The 24,619-nt window shown below is 54.2% G+C and overlaps 2 protein-coding genes and 1 pseudogene across 3 annotated transcripts; 2 read left to right on the top strand and 1 right to left on the bottom strand.

Moving 5' to 3' along the window:
• The first annotated feature begins 82 nt into the window (after positions 1-82).
• POGZ (pogo transposable element derived with ZNF domain) lies at positions 83-21,003 on the top strand. Of its 2 annotated transcripts, none has more exons than XM_065043199.1 (18): positions 83-418; positions 5,234-5,358; positions 10,135-10,334; positions 10,517-10,625; positions 10,882-11,061; positions 11,302-11,508; positions 12,065-12,174; positions 12,270-12,604; positions 13,548-13,702; positions 14,129-14,229; positions 15,323-15,469; positions 16,015-16,146; positions 16,511-16,683; positions 17,146-17,286; positions 17,425-17,484; positions 17,761-17,873; positions 18,360-18,384; positions 18,520-21,003. In XM_065043199.1, the coding sequence occupies exons 2-18, from the start codon at positions 5,235-5,237 to the stop codon at positions 20,066-20,068; spliced, it is 3,861 nt and encodes a 1,286-aa protein (XP_064899271.1). In that variant the 5' UTR covers positions 83-418; position 5,234; the 3' UTR covers positions 20,069-21,003. The 2 variants fall into 2 exon arrangements, with proteins under 2 accessions (XP_064899271.1, XP_064899270.1); XM_065043198.1 differs by having other exon boundaries at positions 84-418; positions 16,012-16,146.
• LOC135576615 (5S ribosomal RNA) lies at positions 9,474-9,592 on the top strand (annotated as a pseudogene).
• Positions 20,992-24,567, bottom strand: PSMB4 (proteasome 20S subunit beta 4). The gene is made up of 7 exons (XM_065043255.1): positions 24,361-24,567; positions 22,535-22,741; positions 22,123-22,269; positions 21,938-22,019; positions 21,742-21,858; positions 21,517-21,605; positions 20,992-21,430 (listed from the first exon to the last, which is right to left on the bottom strand). The coding sequence occupies exons 1-7, from the start codon at positions 24,480-24,482 to the stop codon at positions 21,418-21,420; spliced, it is 777 nt and encodes a 258-aa protein (XP_064899327.1). The 5' UTR covers positions 24,483-24,567; the 3' UTR covers positions 20,992-21,417.
• Positions 24,568-24,619: the final 52 nt, after the last annotated feature.

Genomic DNA, 24,619 nt, shown 5'->3' with positions numbered 1-24,619 from the left:
CCGCTGACGTCACCGCGCCGCGCACCAATCCCCTTTCCCCTCCGCCGTCCAGAAGGAAATGACGTCACCGTATCCCTCCGCCGGCCAGGTCCCCCTTTTTTTTGTGTGTGTGTGTATGTGTGTGTGTGTCTGCGGGCGCTTCGCGCGTGTATCAGCCCGCCGGGCGCTCTTTTTTTCTCTGCTCTCCTGAGGGGGGACACACGGACACGCACACACGCCAGTCCCGGAGCCGCCCCCCGCGGGAACGCGCAGCGGCAGCGCGGAAACAAGAGCTAATACCTCATCGTCCTCCTCAGCATCCCGCTCGGGGCTCCCGGGGGGCTCATGCCACCTGCCCTCCCCCGCCGCCCGCCTCGCCCCGGAGCCCTGTGAGAGCGAGCGGCTGAGGCGGCGGCGGGAGAGCGCGGCGGTGAGGAAGGTGAGGCGGAGCGGGCCCGTTATGTGGGGAGGGATAAGGCGGGGGGGAGGGGGGACACACCGCGGCGTTTGGCGACTGTTGGAACCGGTTCGAACCGCCCGGGTCTGAGGGAGAATAAAGGGGGGGACAAGGCCGGAGCGCGCCGTACACAAAGCGGCGGGAGGAGGAGGAGGAGGAGGAGGGAGGGCTCGGGGCCGCCGGAGCGGGGGACGGGGAGGAGCCGCGGCCGCGGCGGCTCCCGCTGGGCGGCGGAATGTGGCCCCGGCGGGCGCTGAGGGGAGGCGGAGGGATCCGCGCACACCCCCGGCGGCGGGGGGCGAGCGGGCGGTGCAGCGGCACCACCGGCAGCTCCCTCCGCTCTGTGTCCCCCCTGCTCCCCGGGGACACCGAGTGGGGCCTCCCCGTTAGCACCGGGGGAGGGGGCGGCCGCGTCCTCCCCATCCTGCCTCCCCCTCCTCCTTTTCCCGTGGCTGGTGCTGGGTGGGCGGCCATGTTGGGCATGGGGATTATTTTTCTCCTTTTTCTTCCTCAGCCGCCAGGATCCGCCGAGGGTGGGTTGCGCTTTGCTTCTCCGGAGAAAACCCCCTTTCTGCGCCTTGCGGGGGCATCACTGCCCACCCCCTCAGAGGGTGAGGGGCCCCCCTTGGCCTGGGCCCTGTCCTCGCTGCCTCCCCCATCACCCTGTGGTGATACAAGGGGTGTCACCCCCCCTGTCCTCAGCACCTGCCCTGTCACCCTCTGGTGACAGCAGCGGTGTCACCCACCCCCACCCATAGCCCCTGCACCTCTGGGTGGGTGTAGCGGGGAAGCCGTTGGGTATATTTGTTGCCCTGGGCTCTCCCCCCACACCCACACGAACTGGATCGCTCGCTGCGTTACCCCATGCCCAGCACACCTGTGGTAAATCCCTTTCACCGGCTCGCCGAGATACCCCCTGGCTGATCTGCTGGCCGGAGGTATTAAAAATGACATGTTTAGTATCGTGGTGGCTTTGGCTTGGCTCTCACCGGGGTCCCGCTCCTCTGGGCAACCCCAGCGCTGCTGCATCTCGCTCTCGCCTTCTCCCCCTTGTAGAAAACACACGCACAGCTTCACTTTGCTGAACTCGGTGGCTGCAGCTGTCACCAAAACATTCCAAACGGGGCACGAGCCTGGGGGTGCGGGACGGGGGGATCTGTCGCTCCTCTCCGGAAATACTTTGCGAGGGCTGCGAATTGTGCGTCTTCCCCACTCTGGTTCTCCGTGGAGAGCACCTTGTAGCTCCAGGGCTCTGCGGTTGTGGAAGACGAAGCCGAGCTTGCGCGCCCGTCTTTTCAGTTGTGTCATTATTAGCGCGTATAAGGCTGTCGCTGCTTTAAGCTCTGCCTGGCCGCGGGCTCCGCGAACGTTCTTACGGTTGGTTTTGTGGGTATATACGGTTGTTTGCATGCGCCGTCCCCGCAGCTCGGGTACCGTCGGAGCCTCCAGCTGTCTCGGTGCCGCCACGTGCCGGTTGCTCCCCAAAGAGCACGGTGTGGAAAAGCCTTTCCAGCCGCGCTCTCGGGCTCTGGAAGCGTCAGGGTAGTCCCGTGCTCGGAGACAAATAATCAGAGAGCGGTTTGTTTTCATCGCTCCGCTGTGCAAACTTCAGGGTAGATAACAATCGTCGTAATGGGGTGCGTAATAATACATGTTAATTAGCAGGCGTCGCGCGCTTCAAAGCCTTTCATAAAACATACAGGGCTGTAAATCGTGGCGTTCGTAAGGGATGTAAATGCCTGTTGGGATTATTGCGGCGCCCGGCGAAGTCGAGTCAACCACATCAGTCGACGGCAGGTGAGTTTCCCTTGGCCTGAAGGATGGAACGTGGAACTCGGGCGCTCGGTGCCGCTCGCCTCCCCTCTTCTTTTGGGGGTGTTGCTGGTGATGAGCGGCCACAGAAACAGCGACGACACCATCCCCAACCTGTGTTTTCATCGCTGCGATTGTATCGGCTTCAGGCTGTGCCGTTTGGTCATTAAAAGCCGCAGAGGAGCGTTGTGCTGTTCTCAGGGGTTGCAGCGCGTCCTGATAGCGGAAACCTTATCGGAGGATTCGTTTGCGTTTGGTGTAACCTCGTTGGGTGTTTAGGTTCTTAGAAAGTTAAGATGTTCCTCGCCTTTAGGCATGGAAAATAAGACAGCAAGTGAGAAAACAAGACAGCGGTTCTGTTGGGGCTGAGTGTTGGCGCAGGGAAGATGTAACAGGGAGAAGTGGTTGTTCAGAATGACAATTTGGCCAAGAGAAGTTGATTTATGCATTAATTTCTGTCCTAAAGCATGATTGAGTCACCTCAGGCTTATTTGTAGGTTTCTTACAGCCAGACCCTTGATCTTATGTCATAGATTTTCTTTTCCGGACTGTCAGGAGGGGAGGGGGTTGTTTTCCAGTTGACTATCGATAGCACTATAACCACATCACAATTAAATCTTCGGTGGCCAATCCAGATGGTGTAAAACCAGTCAACCCTTGGCTGAGAAGGATGAAGGAAATTTATACAGTCGGTGCCTAAAATGAGATTTTCTGAGCTGCAGTTTGTGCTCGAATGTGTTAATCATGAACTTTTGGGCGATGCGAGGAGCATCTTTAAAGTCCATCAACTATTTTGTCATCGTTTCCTCAACTTCCATTGGGTCCTTCATCACTAATAATCACCGGAGCCCGTGTTTATGTCTCACCGCGTGCTCTGAAGAGCGGTTGTGGTTTCACCCCGTGATAAGCACTCATTTACTTACACTCTTTTTAATTAAAACCCATAGAAAGCAAAGCTTATGTAGCGAGAGCAACGCGTCCCATCACGTGTATTTTGAAGAACGCCGCGAACGGGTCAGTAATTCCAAGTCCTTTATCAAAAGGAGCGTGTCTATGCAGCAGGTGTGTGTTGTGACTCGTGTCCAACAACCGAACAAACCTGTAGGTGCAGAGCCCCAATCTCCTATAGCGGATTCCGGAACCTCTCGGGACCCACTGGCCTCGCTAAACCGGTGAATATACCAGGTTCAAACTTGCCTTGTGGTCACCAACTCCTTTGTTTGGTGCTGAAACGGGGGCCGAGCGTTCCGTTTGAATATCGGAGGTGCCCGCGTCTCCTGAAGCTGCGTCCCGTCCTTTCTACCCGTCCTCTCCTTTTCTCTTGAGAAAATACCAACGCTCCGTGGCGATGAGTCGAGCTACGCAAAAGTAGTTCATCCATGAGCGCAATTGCGTCGTAGATTCCAAATTTCGGTGGAAATTACAAGAGAATTTTGCTTTTTTTATCAGTGGGGCATCGGAGAAAAGGATCCAGGGGATCTGTCTGGTTGTATGTCAATAAAAATACCCTGATTGTCAGATTTCCATTGATACCGGTGATCGCGTCGATCAGGGGATGGAATGGGGTGAATGGCCGGTGGTGTTTCCTGCGTCATCTCCGTGTCCTGCGGTGCTTTGTGTGAGGCTGATACACATTGTATCACCCCCTGAACCCCTTCTCCCATTTCCCACCTGAAGGGGAGAGAAAACCCCTTCATTTCTTTATTTCTTACAGCGTCTAGAACACTTTGTAATTTATCTTTATTTTTCCTTTGGTCACATTTTTTGGCAGCCGTATTCTTCAACCGAGCATCTGCCAACTGTGCGCTGAAGAGCTAAATGTAGAGTATTTATCATCGGGATTAATCATTTTATTGAGCAAAGGCTTCTTACATACAAAAATATTCCAGATCAAAGCTTTGCAAAACAAAGCTGTTACATGAGAGAGGAGAGGAGACATTTTCTGAGTTCGGGCGATGCGAGCAGACGAAATACTATGCGCATAATGCGAGTGAGTGTCAAAAGCAGCTTGTAACTCCCGTCTCTTTAGCATTTTGTCTTTGCATCTTTTGAATAATGATGAGGCGTTGAATAATATATTTCTTTAGACGGCGTGTGCAAAAGGCTTCCCCCGTCCTTCTACCCTCCCGGGCAGGCCTGTGTGTGATTTAATTAATAGAGCAGGTTATTTATCCTGCCTATTTATAGCTGCCCATTGCCGGAGCGTCAAGGCTGGATCTCGTCTGCCCGGAGTAACATGATTCCGGATAAATAGCGACGGGGGGAGCGTCGCCGGTTCCAGCTTCACCCAGGAGCCGTTTCTAGATGTTTCTGAGCAGGGTGAATATTACGAATCACCAAGATGTGGCGATGGAGCGTTGCAGTGCTGTGGGTTCCGATGTGCTGTACCGATTCCGCTTGTTTCTATCGTCATCAGAAACAAAGTTTGATAACAAGCAGAGAAAAGAATAGTTGAGGCTCTTTGCTTTGCGGAGCAGATTTCTAGCGCAGACCTGGGCTTCGTTGTTTGGAATTCTTTCCATATCTCATCCCCAAATGCTTTTTGCCTTTATCTTTTTGGTGTGTGTCGTCTTTTAATAGCAGGAGTTTGTGTTCCGTGAGCGAGGGTTGGTTGCCGACCGGTACAATCAGTCACCTAATTCTACCTTCGAGAGGAGCTTAATACCGTTTTCCACACGCCGTAGCGTTCCTGTAAACGCAGCAGCTGGAGAACGGGAGCTCATTCATGCTTCACGTAATACACCCGCTTAATTGGATATTAGGATTATTACAACACTCCGCTTTTCTAATATACTCATGTAATTTTATTTGATGAGTCGGACTTGATTTCTTTGTAGTTGGCTATTTTTTCTCATTGATTACAAGATATATCACCGCGTTGCTGCGCAAAGTTTGGCGGGTACATTTAAACCACCGCTTTTTGGGTAATTTGCCGTATCTCAGAGCAGTTTCCCAGTGATGCTTCCTCCTCTTTTCCCATTGCAGGATGGCGGACACGGACCTTTTCATGGAGTGCGAGGAGGAGGAGCTGGAGCCCTGGCAGAAAATCAGCGACGTGATCGAAGACTCAGTCGTCGAGGATTATCATTCCGTTGAGAAAACTGCGACGGGTAATTCACTCTTTTAATCCCTAATTCTTCCCATTATCGGTGTTAAAACATGAAGGGAAACTGCAGGGATTGCATCCATCCTGTCCACTTATTTGAGAAGTTCTTAGCGCTTCGCAGTTGTGGTTTCTTACAAGCGGAGAATGGATCATTTACATAGAGAATGATGTTTTTTCTTTTACAAAGTGCTTTCATACATTACCAGTATTTGGTGGCGAGTGGTTTCGGATCTTCTGGTGGTTCAGAAATGGGTGAGAACGTCAGGGATTGTGTTTCCTGTGCTTTACCTTCCGCAGCAAACAGCGAGATTCCAACCAGTTTAGTATTTACTTAACCACTTTTGGTTGCTGTTGGTTGGTGCTGCTGTTGGTTGGTGCTGCTGTTGGTTGGTGCTGCTGTTGGTTGGTGCTGCTGTTGGTTGGTGCTGCTGTTGGTTGGTGCTGCTGTTGGTTGGTGCTGCTGTTGGTTGGTGCTGCTGTTGGTTGGTGCTGCTGTTGGTTGGTGCTGCTGTTGGTTGGTGCTGCTGTTGGTTGGTGCTGCTGTTGGTTGGTGCTGCTGTTGGTTGGTGCTGCTGTTGGTTGGTGCTGCTGTTGGTTGGTGCTGCTGTTGGTTGGTGCTGCTGTTGGTTGGTGCTGCTGTTGGTTGGTGCTGCTGTTGGTTGGTGCTGCTGTTGGTTGGTGCTGCTGTTGGTTGGTGCTGCTGTTGGTTGGTGCTGCTGTTGGTTGGTGCTGCTGTTGGTTGGTGCTGCTGTTGGTTGGTGCTGCTGTTGGTTGGTGCTGCTGTTGGTTGGTGCTGCTGTTGGTTGGTGCTGCTGTTGGTTGGTGCTGCTGTTGGTTGGTGCTGCTGTTGGTTGGTGCTGCTGTTGGTTGGTGCTGCTGTTGGTTGGTGCTGCTGTTGGTTGGTGCTGCTGTTGGTTGGTGCTGCTGTTGGTTGGTGCTGCTGTTGGTTGGTGCTGCTGTTGGTTGGTGCTGCTGTTGGTTGGTGCTGCTGTTGGTTGGTGCTGCTGTTGGTTGGTGCTGCTGTTGGTTGGTGCTGCTGTTGGTTGGTGCTGCTGTTGGTTGGTGCTGCTGTTGGTTGGTGCTGCTGTTGGTTGGTGCTGCTGTTGGTTGGTGCTGCTGTTGGTTGGTGCTGCTGTTGGTTGGTGCTGCTGTTGGTTGGTGCTGCTGTTGGTTGGTGCTGCTGTTGGTTGGTGCTGCTGTTGGTTGGTGCTGCTGTTGGTTGGTGCTGCTGTTGGTTGGTGCTGCTGTTGGTTGGTGCTGCTGTTGGTTGGTGCTGCTTTGTTTTTCCTGTTTTCCACCAAGGGAAAGGTGTGTAACTTTGGTGTTTGCATTTAATGTACAGATCAGAGTGCGTTGTTATCCAGTTGCTGTCTCAAACTATGAGAAATTGAGGCTGGTAAAAGCAATAATTGCCATATAGAAAGCATTATGTTTCTTACATGCTTTATAATAGCTCCACTAAGTAAAGACATAAGGCTGTCGCTGAGTGTTAATTTCAATCCGGGTTGGGGTGTTTAGGCCTCTTACACTAATTAAATCTCAATGATGAGCATTTTGTGGTTTGGGCTAAACGAAGGTCCTGCTTTGGGCTGGGACAGAGTTAATTGGCGCTGGGTGGTGCTGTGTTGTGCCTCTGGGGTGAGAAGAATGTTGATAAGTGCTGATGTTGTGGTTGTTGCCGAGCGCTGTTTATAGCAAGTCAAGGGCTGCTGGGCCGTGTTCCAGACATCATACCCAGTACAGAAACTGGGGGAGCCGGCCGGGGATGGCAACACTTGGGAACTATCGATTGGACTGTTCTTGGACTGCTGAGATAAACCCGTGGATCTGCCAGGTGTGCGTTGGGCTGCGCGGGAGGAGCGGGAACAAAATGACCTTTACAGCCGCAGCGACTTCCCAAAGAGGCAGAATTTACGACTTGGCAGCCCGGTTGTCTCTGTTAACGTTGTCAAAACAGCACGTTCGACACCACGGACTCAACACCACGGGGTCAGCTGGATGGTGCGGGTTATACCGCTGCTTTTTGGATCTACCGGAGCGGGAACAAGCCTTTCTCCTTCACCGAGCGGCACACCTGGAAACGCTCCGGGATGGATGCTGTAGGTGAAAAACTCCACTCCACAATGCGTTTTAGACACCTCCACTTCCCACGCTGCGGTGAATTCTCCTCTGGAAGGCACCGACGCAGCAGAGGACGCCCCAGGATCAACGCAACCACAGTTTGTTCAGCCCACAGCGTGGCCTCTTCTTCCCTGAGCGTTATATTGGAGTCGCTACGAGCTCGGGCTGACACGACTTGGACTTGCGGGGGAATCCTTTGTGGCCCGGCGCCAGTGAGGATTTGGCGTGGCAAAGTGCCACGGGGACATCTGTCACCTCCCCGCTGGCCCGGTAACCGGGGGTCACATCCCGGTTGAAGTTGTGACTGCGGAACGCTCCCGAAATGAGCGGCGGCTGGAGCCGGCCCAGCTTTCGGCAATCTGCTTTGTACGCTCATGGCTGTCGGCTCGCGTTTTGTTTTACATTAATTAAACAGACTTACAAGCTGAGGCTGAAAAAGCCCCGTTAAATCTGTCTGTTCTCCCAGCGCAAGGTTTTGTTTTGTTTTATTTCCTGCTAGGCTGTAATTCACTTATAAACAAGCCTGGAGACCTAAAATTTATCCTTTTCTTAAAGAACAACATCCATGTTGGTAGAGAAACATCCGAAAATCCAGAGAGAGGATTCCAAACTGGACACGGAAGGATCTTTTCATTTACCTTTTCCCATCTTTCTGCTGGATTTCTTCCTGCAGATTAGTTCTAAAATGTCTCCAATTACTGGGACATAAAAGGAAGAATTACTGAAAGCTAAATATATTTGAAGTGACGCTCGGCCTAATTTCTTTCCTTAATTTCCTTTGATTGCTTTTAGCTCTACCTGCATCCCACTCAAACCAGCTCTTACATTACATACATGTGCATAGTGAGTGGATATAACACAGATATATGGATGAGCCAAACCTTGTGAGGAGGGACAGCGTAGAGGAGGGAATTGAAGCCCAAATAAGTACCCTGCTCGTTTGCTGGACTTGAGTTTCATCCCAGCCGCCTCCTTCATCCTCTCCGCTGCTCCTTTGGATTCCTCCCCTGCTGTGGGTGCCAGCAAACGCTGCCAGGAGCTGGGAAACTCTTCTGATCTCAGTTTTGGTGCAACACGGGGCCCCCCTGTGTTGCCAGAAGCAGTTGGGCGACGTTCCGCAGTTGGAATTGCCTCGTTCTGCGCAAATATTGCGAGTCTGCTCCGCTTGGCAAGCGAGAGCTTGTGGAACTGAGAGCGCACGTGGGACAAACGGGATCCCGAGTCTTCTTCAAGCTGGTTGTTTCACTCTTGAATCAAGAGAACAAGCCCTTGGATCCGCTGTAAAACATTCTCACGACACGGCCTGTATCCACGTCACGACTTCAGCGTCAGCCTCTTTCAACCTCTTTTTCTTCTGGTTGAAGTTTATCTGATGCTGTGGGAAGGTTCAGTTTTAGGTTCCTTGTGGGTTCTCCTGGCCCTGGTGAACCGCAGCCTGTGGGTTCTGTTCAGAAATACTTGGCGTGGCTGTGCCGCTGCCGCGCGTCCCGTGCCAAGGCCTCAGTTTTCCCCGTGTCTGCCAGCAGGTGAATTGTTACTCCATAGTTAACGAGACTAGGAAAAAAAACAACCTATAGCTGCTGTGGCCGTGTTCAAAGAGCACGTAGGAGCCAGAATAATCAGTGTGTGAGGTTGCTCGAGGCGAAGAGATTTGAACAGCTCGTTCCCAGGCAGCTTGGCAAGCCCTGGGCTAAAGATGAATATTAAAACTACATAGAAGGGTTGGATAGTTTCACAGGTTTACTTGGAAAGCACGCTCTGGAAAACTCATTCAGATTCTGGAGGCTAGCGTTGCCAACTGGGCAAGGGCAAGGGTAGAGCCTTGTATCTGGGCAGGAACAACCCCAGGGTCCAGTGTAAGTTGGGGAATGAGGTGTTGGAGAGCAGTGAAAAGGGACCTGGGGGTCCTGGGGACAGCAGGATGACCATGGAAAAAGGGTTTAGTTCAGATACTATCAGGACATACTTGGGGAACATATGTATATACATACATGTAATATATACAGCCATTGCACCCTGAGAACGCCCCATCTCATCTGATCTGGGAAGCTAAGCAGGGTCGGGCCTGGTCAGTACTTGGATGGGAGACCAGCTGGGAACAGCGGGTGCTGTAGGCTGAGCCAGCACTGGGCCCTTGTGGCCAGGAAGCCAATGGGACCTGGGGTGGGTTAGAAGGGGGTGGTCAGTAGGTCAGAGAGGTTCTCCTGCCCCTCTGCTCTGCCCTGGGGAGACCACACCTGGAATCTTGTGTCCAGCTGTGGCCCCTCAGTTCCAGCAGGACAGGGAACTGCTGGAGAGAGTCCAGCGCAGCCACCAAGATGCTGGAGGGAGTGGAGCATCTCCCGTGTGAGGAAAGGCTGAGGGAGCTGGGGCTCTGGAGCTGGACAAGAGGAGCCTGAGGGGGGACTCATTGCTGGGGATCAAGATGGAAAGGGGCAGTGTCAGGAGGATGGAGCCAGGCTCTTCTGGTGACAACCAGGGACAGGACAAGGGGCAATGGGTGCAAACTGCAACACAGGAGGTTCCGCTGGAAGATGAAAAGCAACTTGTTGGGGTGAGGGTGGCAGAGCCTGGCCCAGGCTGCCCAGGGAGGTTGTGGAGACTCCTGAGCAGCCTCTTTACCTGCCCAACGTGACTTGTATTTCTGTTTCCCTTCCAGCTGGCAACCCCCTGGTTCAGCAGAGCGGGCAACCACTGCTCCTGGCCCAGAATGCGGCTTCAGGTCTGGGCGCCGTGGTCACGCAGCCCGTGCTCCGACCCGTCACCCAGCCCGTGCTGCGGCCTGTGCAGATCATGCAGAACGCCAACCACGTCACCAGCTCTCCGGTGACCAGCCAGCCCATCTTCATCACCACCCAGGTGAGTGCGGACCATCCGCTCCACTCGGCCACACAAGATTCTTCTCTCTTAAGAAACAATCAGGCACTCGTTTCAGCTTTTCTCATGGCTGCGGCGGTTGTTGCGCTTGAGCTGATGTCTGGTGGGGTTGTTTTGTGTTTTTTAATGTACGGAGATTTAGAAATAGCTCTGTTTGACTGCAGGGGTTTCCCGTGAGGAACATGCGGCCTGTCCAGAACACGATGAACCAGGTTGGGATTGTTCTGAATGTACAGCAGGGTCAGACAGTGAGGCCCATCACCCTTGTCCCAGGTAAGGACTGGAACAAGCCAAAGCTATGCTCGTCTTCCTTTTTACATTACCAAGGATTAAGTATATATATATATATATATTTGTATTACCTGCATCCACATTCAGCTTTAGTCTGCTAAGTGAAATAAGGCGCTGAACTCCTCAAACGTGGGGATTTTGGGAGCTTGGTGGTGTTGGGAAACAGGATGCTCTCAGGTGTTAGTGTGCGAGGAATGCAATTAGATAACTCAGTCGCTGTGTTCGTTTGTTTCTGAAGCCCCAGGTACCCAGTTTGTGAAACCGACGGTCGGAGTTCCTCAGGTGTTCTCCCAAATGGCCCAGGTGAGACCCGGCACGACCATGCCGGTCCGGCCCACCGCCAACACCTTCACCACCGTCATCCCGGCCACGCTGACCATCCGCAGCACCGTGCCACAGTCCCAGGCCGCACAGCCCAGTAAGTCCCCTCCAGCACCGCCCTTTGTAACCAAAGAAGGGAAGAAACGCCCCGGCAAAGCCGGTGGATTGATCATTTCACCTTGGGTGAAACGCAGTTTCCGTTCCCAGTCTCACCAGCTTTGGTTAACTGGGCAGAACTGGTGGCTCGGTCACCCGGTGAGGAATGAGGGACAAGGGGGACGTTCTAGAGGGGGTCGGATGTCGCTCGTTGCGTCCTAGCACTGCTGTTTGTCCGCAGTGAGCATCGCCAGCTTTGTGACCGTCAAGAGACCCGGGGTGACGGGGGAGAACAGCAACGAGGTGGCCAAGCTGGTGAACACCCTGAACACGGTTCCTTCATTAGGCCAGAGCCCCGGCCCGCTCGTGGTTTCCAACAGCAGCCCCGTGCACGGTTCCCAGAGATCCAGCGTTTCCGAGTCCTCCTCCTCGTCCTCCTCGTTAAAAGGTATTAACTCAATCGGTTCTGCCGAGACTCCAGAGTGAAAAACCACGAACCTATAACTGCTTATAGGGATAAACGCTTGAAAAGCTTTGCTGTTAATTACCTCGGGTTTATCTGCGCGGTTTCCGGTGATTCTGGTTTGCGTGGGGATGTTTGCACCCCTTATTTTGTTCTATTATTCCAAATTACTGGTGTGCATGTTGCCGTCTTGAGAACACGCACCTGAAATATGCTACACTAGGAGGCAAAAGGGTTAAATCTTGGCTTCTCTTCTTCCAAAAAAGCACCTTACTAAGGCGTTTGGGAGTCCAAAAGTTGATTTAAAGGATATTTTGTGTCATCCGTAATTTTGAGACGCTTCTATTTTACTGTAGATACAGGGGGGGTCTGTATTGTCATCCAGATTGTCAGAGGTTTACATACTTGCCCCTTTTTCTTGCCTCTTCCAGTCTAGTCGGTACTTAAAAGCAGAGCTCTTGAAACCAAAGCATTTCAAAGCTTACCTAGATCTAAATTGATGTGTAACGGTTCTCATTTGGTGTGGTTTTCCCCGTTGCAGTCAGTTCATCTCCTATTCCCACGTTCGATTTGCAAGACGGCGGCAGGAAGGTTTGCCCGCGGTGCGACGCGCAGTTTCGGGTCACGGAAGCTCTCAGAGGACACATGTGTGTAAGTGAGCGCTTAACGTTACTCCTTAGTCTTTATTTAACGTAGTTCTGAGTTTAATACGTGGGGTTTTTATCGTGTGGTTCTTCTCCTTTTAGTACTGCTGCCCTGAAATGGTTGAGTTCCTCAAGAAAAGAAAATCTTTAGAATCTGAACCAAATATTCAATCTGCAAAGCCTCCGTCTCCGGAAAAAACTACGGCTGTTGCTTCACCACCCTCTTCCACTCCCAGCCCTGCGCTGTCCCCGCCTGCCAAAGCTCCGGAACCCGGCGAAAACGTCGTCGACGCGTCCCAAAGCAAGCTCATCATGTTGGTCGACGATTTCTACTACGGCAGAGACGGCGGCAAAGTGAACCAGCTGCTCAACTTCCCCAAGGTCCCCACCTCCTTCAGGTGTCCGCACTGCACCAAGCGGCTAAAGAACAATATACGGTAAGAGGAGCGCGGTGTGCTGCGTAAATAGTGGTGTGGGTGCCTTGGGTCTGCAAATCGAGATGAGCGTGAGTGTTGGTCCCTCAGGCCCCGCGGCTTTGTGTTGTGGTTTAACCTGAGGTGGTGATAGGACCACGCAGCCTCTCACTCACTCCAGTAGGGGAGAGGATCGACAGGAGAGGGAGAAACTTGAATGGAGATAAACACAGTTGAATAAAATAACGAAATACTAATACACTACTAGTAAATATATATATATAATAGAAATAAAAGATAGTCAAGGCAATTCCTCATGGACACGCTGAGCAGCCAGTGCCAGGAAACGGCACCTGGTCCCACAGCCCATCCCAGAGAGAGAAAAGAGGGAAAGAGGCAGAAAAGCCCAGAGGCCTCTGCAAAATGGCAAAAGGCCCAACTTAACATCCCGACCAAAACTCTCCCGGCTGCGCCAAAAAGAGCAAAGAGAAGAGAGAGACAGAAACCAGAAGGCCCCACTCTTAAATAATCAGCATGATGTCAATGGGCTGGAACACTCTTAGTGATAAATGTGGGTGTCAGTCCAGCTCTGTCCGTCCATCCCCTTCCTCGCTGCCTCACCCCTGTGGGCAGAGCTCAGAGTGTCCTTGGCTCTCAGAGCAGAGCAATTAAACACATTAACTGTGCTGGGCTGGTATCTGCTTGTTCTTAAACTAAGTTCCCACAAAAGGGAAAGATTTGCCTGTTGTCACACAGGTTGCGGGGTCAGAAACGAGGAGCAGAGCCCTTGTACCGCAAAACCTGTTCTCTAGAGCCGGGCAGCCGGTTGCTGGCTCAGAGGAGACTTTGCTTTTGGTGGGATGAGCGAGAAGGAAATGTCTTAACCCCGCTAACAAACCGTGTGGCGTTGGTGACGGTTACCAGTGTCGCGGTTTTGGCTCACGCGCTTTCCATTCGCCTCCGGCAGGTTCATGAATCACATGAAGCACCACGTGGAGCTGGACCAGCAGAACGGCGAGGTGGACGTGCACACCATCTGCCAGCACTGCTACCGCCAGTTCTCCACGCCCTTCCAGCTCCAGTGTCACCTGGAGAACGTCCACAGTCCCTACGAGTCCACCAGTGCGTCTGTTTTGCTCTTGTCGTTTGTTTGGGAGGGTTCCCGGTTGGTCTTAATCTGCTGAGAAAGGTGTTTCTGTTCCACCCAGCAGAAAAAACCACCTAAATCACATTTCTGCAAACTCCAAAGCATTTTCAAGACCAGGTTCAATAGCAACATCGTGCTGGAATTTAATTTGTACCAGTAGGTCGACATCTGATGTCAAACCTCGTGAAGTTTCCTCATCGAGGCATCTTCCTACTTGCTGTATATTCTTTTACCTTAAGACAACCTTTTGGAAACCCCTTAGAATACACTTTTATCTACCCACTTCAAAGAGCCGAGAGCTAGTTGGTTGGTTTTGGTTTAAGTTGTTACCAAAGCAACTTGTGACAGGCGGCAGATGTTTTTGTGCCTCTGCTCTTAGCGCCTTTCCCTTTCTCTCGCAGCAAAGTGCAAGATTTGCGAGTGGGCATTTGAGACAGAGCCGATGTTCCTGCAGCACATGAAGGACACGCACAAGCCCGGGGAGATGCCCTACGTGTGTCAGGTATCCGAGGCGCTTCGCGGGCTCAATTTCAGCCACGCTATCTTGAAAATTAGAGGAAACCCGGCGCCTTTTAGCCAAGCGCCTGCTCCCGCTGGCCCAGACTCCACAGAGTGAGATCTCCATGGATGCGAGATGAATTCCTGCGTAATTTCACAGAACCCCAGAATGTGAGGGGTTGAAGGGCCCTGGAAAGCTCATGCAGTGCAATCCCCCCGGAGCAGGAACACCCAGATGAGGTGACACAGGAAGGTGTCCAGGCGGGTTGGAATGTCTGCACAGAAGGAGACTCCACAACCCCCTGGGCAGCCTGGGCCAGGCTCTGCCACCCTCACCCCAACAAGTTGCTTCTCATCTTCCAGCGGAACCTCCTGTGTTGCAGTTTGCACCCATTGCCCCTTGTCCTGTCCCTGGTTGTCACCAGAAGAGCCTGGCTCCATCCTCCTGACACTGCCCCTTTCCATCTTGATCCCCAGCAATGAGTCCCCCCTCAGGCTCCTCTTGTCCAGCTCCAGAGCCCCAGCTCCCTCAGCCTTTCCTCACACGGGAGATGCTGCACTCCCTCCAGCATCCTGGTGGCTGCGCTGGACTCTGTGCAGCAGTTCCCTGTCCTGCTGGAACTGAGGGGCCACAGCTGGACACAAGATTCCAGGTGTGGTCTCCCCAGGGCAGAGCAGAGGGGCAGGAGAACCTCTCTGGACCCAGCTGGTCTCCCATCCAAGCACTGACCAGGCCTGACCCTGCTTAGCTTCCCAGATCAGGTGTTCTCAGGGTGCTATGGCTGTGTATCTGTACGGTCTCCCATCCAAGTACTAACCGGGCCCGACCCTGCTTAGCTTCCCAGATCAGACAAGATGGGCCATTCTCAGGGTGCTATGGCTGTATATATTTTATATATATATATATGTATATATGTTTCTCAAGTGTATCCTTATAGTGTCTGAACTCAACCCTTTATTCAAGGGCAGAGCAGAGGGGCAGGAGAACCTCTCTGACCTACTGACCACCCCCTTCTAACCCACCCCAGGTCCCATTGGCTTCCTGGCCACAAGGGCCAGTGCTGGCTCATGGTCCCCTGCTCAAATTGTTTCGGCAGGTCTGTCAGTACCGCTCGTCGCTCTATTCCGAGGTCGACAGCCATTTCCGCATGATCCACGAGGACACGCGGCACCTGCTCTGTCCCTACTGCCTCAAGGTCTTCAAGAACGGCAACGCCTTCCAGCAGCACTTCATGAGGCACCAGGTACATGGGCGGGTTTGTTGCGGGTGCTTCTCATGCTTAATTAATTAATCCAGCAATATTACTCCTTTTTGCATGAAGCCTAGAACAATTGCATCTTCACAATACATTTCCTTGCCCCTGAACGTTTCACTTCTCCTGATTGGAAGATTCCCAAATAAAATTTGTTATGATTCCAGATGAAATCAAACAAGAAGAAACCACCTTTGCAATCCTGTTTGTCTGAATTCTCCCTAGTTTGTGTACGAAATCCTATAGTTTCTAAACATCTAGATTTCCAAGGTTAACTGGATTGCCACTCCAATAATGTCTAACAGCAGCTTCCTACCACCACGAGAGAATTGGACCGGTTTTCATTTCCCCACCATATCCAAGATGGATTTGGTGTTATATACTAGAGCTTAACATCACATTCAGAATTACAGTGGGGTTTTGTTTCGCCGTGTTTGGTTTCTTTGAGGTTTTCTTTCTTCGTTTTCTCAACCTGCTCCATTTTGACTTCGGTTTCACTGAACCAAAATGTCTTTGGTTTCCATTTGCTTTAGAAGAAGAGTGTTTACCACTGCAACAAGTGCAGACTCCAGTTCCTATTTGCCAAGGACAAAATCGAACACAAGCTACAGCACCACAAAACTTTCCGCAAGCCCAAACAGTTGGAAGGATTGAAACCTGGAACCAAGGTCAGAAATGCGACTTAATTTGGTTGCCGTGTATTTATTAAGCGCTGCAAAACTGCTGTTCGCTTCAGTTGCATCATTTACAGGGATAGAAAAGCCGTGTGTTCTGTCTATGTTGGGTTAATTAGATATTTTATAGAAATAATAAGGGGAAAAAAAGGAGGGGAAGGTGGCTTGGCAGAGCCTCAACTCCCCTAATGAAGGTATCGCCAAGCGAAGGTACTTGAGTGAGCCCAACACCCTTTGGGGACAAAATCATATCCAGAGGGGCACAAATTGTACCCAGGAGCAGCTTTTTGTGCTCTGAGAGAGGAGCCGGAACGGTGACAAGTGTATTTGAAGGGGTGTTTGTACCCGTTTACCGCAGGTGACCATCAGGGCGTCGCGAGGCCAACCGCGGACGCTGCCGCTGTCTTCCAACGACATGTCGCAGGGCGCCGGGCACGAAACGGCCGCGTTGTCGTCCGCTACCGACCCCCAGCCCATCTTCCTGTACCCGCCCGTCCAGAGGAACGTCCAGAAGAGAGCCGTCAAAAAGATGTCAGAACCTTGGGCCGAATTTCGCATTAAAAAGAGATTATTTTTGGATTTGAAAGGAAGCGTAGTTAGGTCTTTAACGGCGGCGGGTAACGCGATCCGCGGCGCTGGGCCGGTTGCCGCGGGAGCTTTAGGAAAAGCCAGATCCCTCGAGACATAACAGAAAATTGAGTCGTGTTGTGAAACGCCTTGAGGTGAAAGCGCCAAATACAGAATTAACTGGGCGCTTTTATAGAAATTATGGGATTTCATCAGCCTAAGGGCTTTCTGCCCACCCGCTGTCAATTTATTATCCGCTTTTAATTGCGCGCTCCTGACTAGAGCAAGTGGGGAGCCCAGGGTGCGAGATGCGCCAAGCTTGGCCGTAGCGTTCTCCTTAAGTTCTCTGTCCCGCTGCTCGTCAGAACCCCCGAGCCGCTGCGGGGCCGGTGGTGACAATGGTGACGATGTCGTTGTTCCCCGCAGGAGCGTCCTGGGCCGACAGACGTGCCTGGAGTGCAGCTTCGAGATCCCCGACTTCCCCAACCACTTCCCCACCTACGTGCACTGCTCCTTGTGTCGCTACAGCACCTGCTGCTCCCGCGCTTACGCCAACCACATGATCAAGTACGTGCGGCGCCGCTTCCTCCCGGAACACCACCCAAAATAGCGCTAAACCCGCGATTGGCTCCGTCTCCGTAAATCACGTTGCTCTTTAAACACCCGGAGTCATTCCCATGTTGAATAAACTCTCTTGTCTTACAGCAACCACGTTCCTCGGAAGAGTCCAAAGTACTTGGCTTTGTTTAAGAATTACACTGCCTGGTAATGCGATAGTCATCGTCTTGTTTTAATTACCGGGGAATCTAATTGGCGTTCACATTTGGGTCTTCAGTTCTGCTCTTTATTCTGAAGCAGCTCGCCCCATTTTTTTGCAACATGGGGGAATACATTGAATTAAGGGCAAGAGTGGGAGTTACTGATTCGGGGTTGGGACATTGTACTGGATGTGGCCTTTTCATTTCTAATTGTTAGTGAGGGCATGTACACATTTCCATATCTTATACTAAACTCACTTTTTTGCCTCTTTTTCCCTTCCAGCGGTGTAAAACTCTCCTGTTCCTCTTGTCTCTTTGTGACATCTGAGGGGGACGCGATGGCCAAACACCTGGTCTTCAATCCCTCGCACGAGTTTAGTAACATTATTTTCCGAGGTAAGAGCTTTGGAAAGGAGCGGAAACATTGCAAACATGACGCATCTCTTCATGTCCCGAGTTGCGATCAAACCTTGTTGAGCCGGCGTTGTTATGGAGATGGGGGAGCAGGAGATGCTCCCAGGGACAGACAAAGCCCTAAGGCTTCAGCCAGACCTCTGTTCTAGGGGACATCTTTGTGCCGCGGTGACACCCTCTATTCTTGGGGACATCGGCTTTGAATGGAGCCCCAAAGTGTCCCGTTGCGGCCAAAAACTCACAGCGATCCGGCCAGGGCTGAGCATCCCTGACCTTTTGTCACTAAAGGGTTTGTCGGGGGGTTTGTCCCTTGTCCCTGGCGGTTCCGGGGTGCGGATCAGCCGCTCTGCGGTGACGCGGGGACACGGGTGGACACGGTGACACAGAGGGACGCCGTTCCTCTCTGTAACAATGTTTGCACTGACTTTGTTTGCCAAGCTACAAATGTGTTTTGCTTTTACTCCACAGGGCCTACTTGGATATCACATTCCAGGTAAACTCTTTGTAAACTCATTATCAGTTTCGCTTGGTGGGGTTGGGCTTCTTTTGTTCATTTGTTTGTCCCTCAATGGCTTCATTGCCGGGTTTTAAGAGGTTTTAAGAGGCTCCTGTGTTCTCTCTCTTCAAGGCACGTCCAGCCCCAGGATAAGAGCGTGAAGAACCCGTGTCCCACCTATTCCCCCAGTAAAGCTGCTACTGTGAAAACCAAGTCTGCGTTACCCAGCAAGGACGAGCCGGATCTGGCGCCGGCGACGCACGAAGGAGCCGCGCTGGGCCGGGAGGACGAATCCTTCAACGTGGCCGACGAGCAGCCGGCCAAGGAGCCCGAACCCGCCGGCAAAAAGCTGCAGCTATCGGTAAAAAAGCTGCGGGTCGTCCTGTTCGCCTTGTGCTGCACCACGGAGCAGGCGGCCGAGCATTTCCGCAACCCGCAGCGGCGCATCAAGCGCTGGTTGCGGAGGTTCCAGGCGTTCCAAGAGGAGAATTTGGCGTCGCTGTCGGAGGGCAAGTACCTGAGCTTGGAGGCCGAGGAGAAGCTGGCGGAGTGGGTGCTGACGCAGAGGGAGCAGCAATTGCCCGTCAACGAGGAGACGCTGTTCCAAAAAGCCACCAAACTGGGCCGCTCGCTGGAAGGCGGCTTCAAGATCTCCTACGAGTGGGCGGTGCGGTTCATGCTGCGGCACAACCTCAGCACGCACGCGCGGCGCGCCGTGGCGCACCCGCTCCCCAAGGACGTGGAGGACAACGCCGGCTGCTTCATCGAGTTCGTGCAGCGGCAGATCCACACCCAGGACCTGCCCCTCTCCATGATCGCCGCCATCGACGAGATCTCGCTCTTCCTGGACGTGGAGGTGCTGAGCAGCGACGACCGCAAGGAGAACGCGCTGCAGACGGTGGGGACCGGCGAGCCCTGGTGCGACGTGGTCCTCACCATCCTCGCCGACGGCAGCGTCCTCCCCACGCTCGTCTTCTACCGCGGGCGCGTCCAGCCGCCCGCCAACGTGCCGGAGTCCGTCCTGCTGGAAGCCAAGGAGGGCGGCTACAGCGACGACGAGGTGATGGAGCTGTGGGCGTCGCGCGTGTGGCGAAAACACACGGCGTGCCAGAACAGCAAGGGCATGCTGGTGCTGGACTGCCACCGCACGCACCTTTCCGAAGAGGTTCTGGCCCTTCTGAGCGCCTCCAGCACCCTCCCCGCCGTGGTCCCCGCCGGCTGCAGCTCCAAAATCCAACCCCTTGACGTTTGTATCAAAAGAACCGTGAAAAACTTCTTGCATAAAAAATGGAAGGAGCAAGCCAAGGAGCTGGCGGACTCCGGCTGCGACTCGGACATCCTGCTGCAGCTGGTGCTGTGCTGGCTGGCCGAGGCGCTGGAGGTGATCGCGGACTCACCGGAGCTGGTGCAACAATCCTTTTTGGTGGCCAGCGTCTTGCCGGGACCCGACGGCACCGCCAACTCTCCCACCCGCAACGCCGACATGCAGGAGGAGCTGATCGGCGCGCTGGAGGAGCAGCTGAAGCTCGGCCAGCCCCGCGGCGCCGGCGAACGGCAACGCCGGCAACCGCCCGAGGAAAGCGCCGACCCCGACGTCCTGCACCGGCTCTTTGAGGGCGAGAGCGAGACCGAGTCCTTTTACGGCTTCGAAGACGCCGATTTGGAGCTGACGGAGATTTGAGGCGCTTCCCAACCGTTCGGGGCTTTGAGATGAGAACCTTGACGCTTCCCTGTGGATTCGTGGGTTTAGGAAACTCGTAGGCGATCGCTCCGATCAATAGCCATCGATGCCGTTCATTTCTAAGTTTTTGTGCTTTTTTTAAAAAGGAAAAACAAAAAAAATCACTGTGTTGGTATTTTCTTGAAGATCTATCGTGGGTGAATATTTTTGCGTTTTCTTTACCTCACTGTATCATAGTTTTCTGGGTTTATTGTGCAGAAATGTTTTGAATTCTACATCGTCTACGTGACCATTTCTAAAGGCAAAAAACCGACTATGTAGCTAATGAACCAGTATATAAATCTTTTGGGTTGTCTTAACACAGATTTCTTTTTAACACCGGAGATTTAGGTTCCTGTGGGAAATTTAGATATGAGTTATCGCTTTAATGTGTGAACCCCTATAATTGACCGTTAAGATTTGGGGGTTAATTATTTGGACGCGGGGTTAAACCACAAGTTTTTGGTGTTTGATGCCAGCGAGCGCGGACAGAACCAAGAACCCCAAAACATCCCCTTTTCCCCCCATTTCCCCGCTTGGAAATAGGGGGAATGAGGGAAGTTTGGGTGGGGGTTCAACCATATGGCGCAGTAACCATCACTAACTAGTCCCGCTCAACCAGCAGCCACTACGTTCCTTAGGATTAGAACCCCCCCCCCATTTAACGCAACAAAACTGTGACGTGCACAAAATCAAAGGAGAAGACGTTTGGTTTTATTTTTCACCACCGGCTTCAGGTTTTTCTACAATTTGCATGTTTTTTAACTGTACGTGCTCGGGAAGGACGCGCGGAACCGTCCGCGGAGCTTTGCGGCACCTGCGGCCCTGTAAATGCTTCGTCTTTCCCATGTACAGACGTGGAACGTTTAATAAAACCAGGGAAATGGATTTATAAACACGTGTTTTTATTACCGAGGGCTGGCGAACCTCGGGACGTCAACCCTGAGCTGTAGCATTAATTGGTTGTGAACATTCTGATTGTTATTTACCATAGGAAACACCACTCCGAGTGTTATTTATGAACGTACGTCACATAAACCAACAAATTCCCACCTCGCCCCCTCTGACTTTTCCATTCATTGGCAAATACTTCATGTTTTAGAACAGAAAACACCTTTAAAGACACATTTTATTCTATCCGCCGGTGCCTTTGGAAGGTGGAGGACGGTGGATTTATTGCAGTTATACCAGAGCACGATACAACAAAAGTTTGGTCTTAACAGGTTTATTTTCTCTCCGAGCAGGACCAAGAGCTTCCACAGCGATTTACAGCGAGCGGGACAGAACGCGGCCGGTTTTGCCATCGGGGATCACTCGAAGCCGCTGGAAAAGGACATTTTTAGGTCAGGATAACACATAAAAACCCCCACGCTACAACCATCAGTTTGTTTTCACCCCGAGCGCGTTACCTGACGAGATGAGCGATCTCCCAATTGGCCTCAAGCGTCAGCGGCCCCTCCACCTCCACCCCCTTCTCGGTGGCCGTGGCCACTTCATACTGCGGAGAGAAAAGAGGGACAAGTCACCAAGGAAACACCATTTCCGCACCATAAACCGCTCTCAAAATCACCTTAACGTGGCTTTGCGTTCGGTAACTGTTTAATTCAACAGGACGGCGGCAGCTCCGGACTCACCCTGTTGAACGAGCGAGCGTCTCTGTAATACAGAATCTTCATGCAGCGCTCGATCAGGTCTCGCGCTTCTTCCCGCGTCAGGACGGGCTTCTTCTCCAGAACCTCCCTCATCAGCGGCTGCGGGGGGAGAGAAATGATAGAGTAATCAATGGAATAAAGCGGCGCCGAGGCGGTTTGGTGGCGGAGGGTGATATACCTGCGCCAGGTACGCTCCGTAGCCCGTGGCGAGCGTCGGAGCTTCATACGCCACGCCGAGCATGTCCACGTAACCTAAAAAGCTGAGGGGGTGTTTGTGAGCGTGGCGGCGGCACCGGGAAGAAAGGATCCGGCTTTGGGGGGGGCTGAACCCACCACAGCCCCCCCGGCAAGCCCCCCGCTCACCTCTCGCCGTTGTAGAAGCCGCCGATGACCACGGTGTTCCAGAGCGGGTTGATCTTGGAGCGCCGGTTGTACATGACGCGGGTGAGCCAGGAGTGAATGGCTTTGGGGCTGTAGCTGTGACCGTCTCCCAGCAGCTCCTCGTCGATTCTGACGCGGACACAAATTCCCCTGAGAAAAGCTGGAAATCGGAGCATCCCACCCAAAACCTCTTTTCCAATAAGATTTTACACGAGGCGAATGAGCCAAAGGCCGCAAAGAACAACGGGAACCGGTTCTGCGCGGGAAAAGCCGCTCACACCAAAGGGGCTGTTGGAGGACGGGGGGGATTTCCGCTCCGTTTTGTCCCCATCGGTGGCCGCGTTTAAGCCCATTTCAGCCCCTTGGAGCCCAGCGTGGCCCGGGGGCAACTTACACCATCTGGTCAATGATCTGTTTGAGGTACTGGAAGTCGGCGTAGTCCCCGGAGGCGCCCAGCATGGTGGTGTCGTTCACCTTGAGCAGGCGGGAGATGCCGCGGAACCGGGCGAGGGAGCCGTAGGAGCCCATGGTGTCGGCCGCGATCATCACCCCCCCGGCAAACTTCACCCCCAGCACCGACGTGCCCGTTACCGTGGGGCTCCTGGGGATGCCGGTGTCAGGGTGGGGGGGACCCCAGTGTCAGGGTGGGACCCCTCTGCCCCCCCAAACCTAAACCCCCATCCCTGTTGCTGCCCCTTCTGCCCCCCCAAAACCTACCCGCCCATCTGCGTTGCTGCCCCCCATCCCCATTGATGCCCCCCCAGCCACATTGCTGTTTCCCCAGCCCCACTGCTACCCCCCCACACCTGCCCCCAGCCCCATTCCTGCCCCCCAAACCTGCCCCCCCAGTGATATTGCTGCGCCCCTAGCCAGCCCAAACCTGCCCCACATCCTCATTGCTGCCCCCTGGTCCCATTGCTGCCCCCCCAGTCCTATTGCTGCCCCCCATTGCTGCCCCCCCAGTCCTATTGCTGCCCTCCTAGCCAGCCCAAACCTGCCCCACATCCTCATTGCTGCCTCCCTGGTCCCATTGCTGCCCCCCCAGCCCCACTGCTGCCCCCCCAGCCCCATTCCTGCCCCCCCCAGTCCTATTGCTGCGCCCCTAGCCAGCCCAAACCCGCCCCACATCCTCATTGCTGCCCCCCTGGTCCCATTGCTGCCCCCCCAGCCCCATTCCTGCCCCCCAAACCTGCCCCCCCAGTGCTATTGCTGCACCCCTAGCCAGCCCAAACCTGCCCCACATCCTCATTGCTGCCCCCCTGGTCCCATTGCTGCCCCCCCAGCCCCATTGCTGCCCCCCCAGCCCCATTCCTGCCCCCCCAGCCCCATTCCTGCCCCCCCAGCCCCATTCCTGCCCCCCCAGCCCCATTCCTGCCCCCCTAGCCAGCCCAAACCTGCCCCACATCCTCATTGCTGCCCCCCTGGTCCCATTGCTGCCCCCCCAGCCCCACTGCTGCCCCCCCAGCCCCATTCCTGCCCCCCCAGCCCCATTCCTGCCCCCCCCAGTCCTATTGCTGCGCCCCTAGCCAGCCCAAACCTGCCCCACATCCTCATTGCTGCCCCCCTGGTCCCATTGCTGCCCCCCCAGCCCCATTCCTGCCCCCCAAACCTGCCCCCCCAGTGCTATTGCTGCCCCCCTAGTCAGCCCAAACCTGCCCCACATCCTCATTGCTGCCCCCCTGGTCCCATTGCTGCCCCCCCAGCCCCATTGCTGCTCCCCCAAACCTGCTCCCACAGCCTCACTGCTGCCCCCCTAAACCTGCCCCCCCAGCCCCATTGCTGTACCCCCAGACCCACTGCTACCCCCCCCCACCTGCCCCCAGCCCCATTGCTGCCCCCTGAGCTCCCTCTGCCCCCCAAACCTGCCCCCCCAGTGCTATTGCTGCCCCCCTAGCCAGCCCAAACCTGCCCCACATCCTCATTGCTGCCCCCCCGGTCCCATTGCTGCTCCCCCAAACCTGCTCCCACGGCCTTACTGCTGCCCCCCCCACCTGCCCCCAGCCCCATTCCTGCCCGCCCCCAGCCCCACTGCACCCCCCAACCCCATTGTTGCCTCCCAGACCCACTGCTGTCCCCCCAACCTGCCCCCCCAGCCCCCTCTGCCCCCCCAACCCTGCTCCCCCAACTTTCCAGTTTCTCCAGACCCCCCCCCATCCCCACATCCTCCCCATCCCCCACACCCCCCCCATCCCCGGAGCCCCCGGCCCCTCCGGCGCTCACAGGGTGCGGGTGAAGGGCACGATGCCGGTGACGGGGCCGGGCCCGCCGGGGATGTACGTTTGTCCCGGGGCTGGGCCCCCGGCCCAGAACGGCGGCGGCGCCCGCGCTCCCCCGACCTCCATCTTAGTCACGGTGCGGCCCGCGCTGCGCAGGCGCTAAGGAAGCGCGGGCACTCCCGGCCGCCGTAGTAGGGGGCGTGGTCACGTGTGTCGGCTCGTGTTTGGCTTGAGGGCTGCGCCCGACGCCATCTTGTGTGTGG

This window comes from Columba livia, chromosome 28 (genome assembly GCF_036013475.1).
Source record: "Columba livia isolate bColLiv1 breed racing homer chromosome 28, bColLiv1.pat.W.v2, whole genome shotgun sequence".
Lineage (NCBI taxonomy): Eukaryota > Metazoa > Chordata > Aves > Columbiformes > Columbidae > Columba > Columba livia.
The sequence above is the reverse complement of the archived record's forward strand: the minus strand, read 5'-3'. Positions and strand labels throughout refer to the sequence as shown.

What these genes read in the sequence shown, in the direction of transcription:
- POGZ (XM_065043198.1), top strand. Translation starts at nt 5,235, where the DNA reads ATGGCGGACACGGACCTTTTCATGGAGTGCGAGGAGGAGGAGCTGGAG. An exon ending in CTCGTCCTCCTCGTTAAAAG is followed by an intron (nt 11,509 to 12,064) that starts GTATTAACTCAA and finishes TCCCCGTTGCAG; the next exon opens with TCAGTTCATCTCCTATTCCC. An exon ending in CGGCTAAAGAACAATATACG is followed by an intron (nt 12,605 to 13,547) that starts GTAAGAGGAGCG and finishes CGCCTCCGGCAG; the next exon opens with GTTCATGAATCACATGAAGC.
- PSMB4 (XM_065043255.1), bottom strand. Translation starts at nt 24,482, where the DNA reads ATGGAGGTCGGGGGAGCGCGGGCGCCGCCGCCGTTCTGGGCCGGGGGC. An exon ending in GGCTTCTACAACGGCGAGAG is followed by an intron (nt 22,020 to 22,122) that starts GTGAGCGGGGGG and finishes ACACCCCCTCAG; the next exon opens with CTTTTTAGGTTACGTGGACA. An exon ending in ACGGAGCGTACCTGGCGCAG is followed by an intron (nt 21,859 to 21,937) that starts GTATATCACCCT and finishes CTCCCCCCGCAG; the next exon opens with CCGCTGATGAGGGAGGTTCT.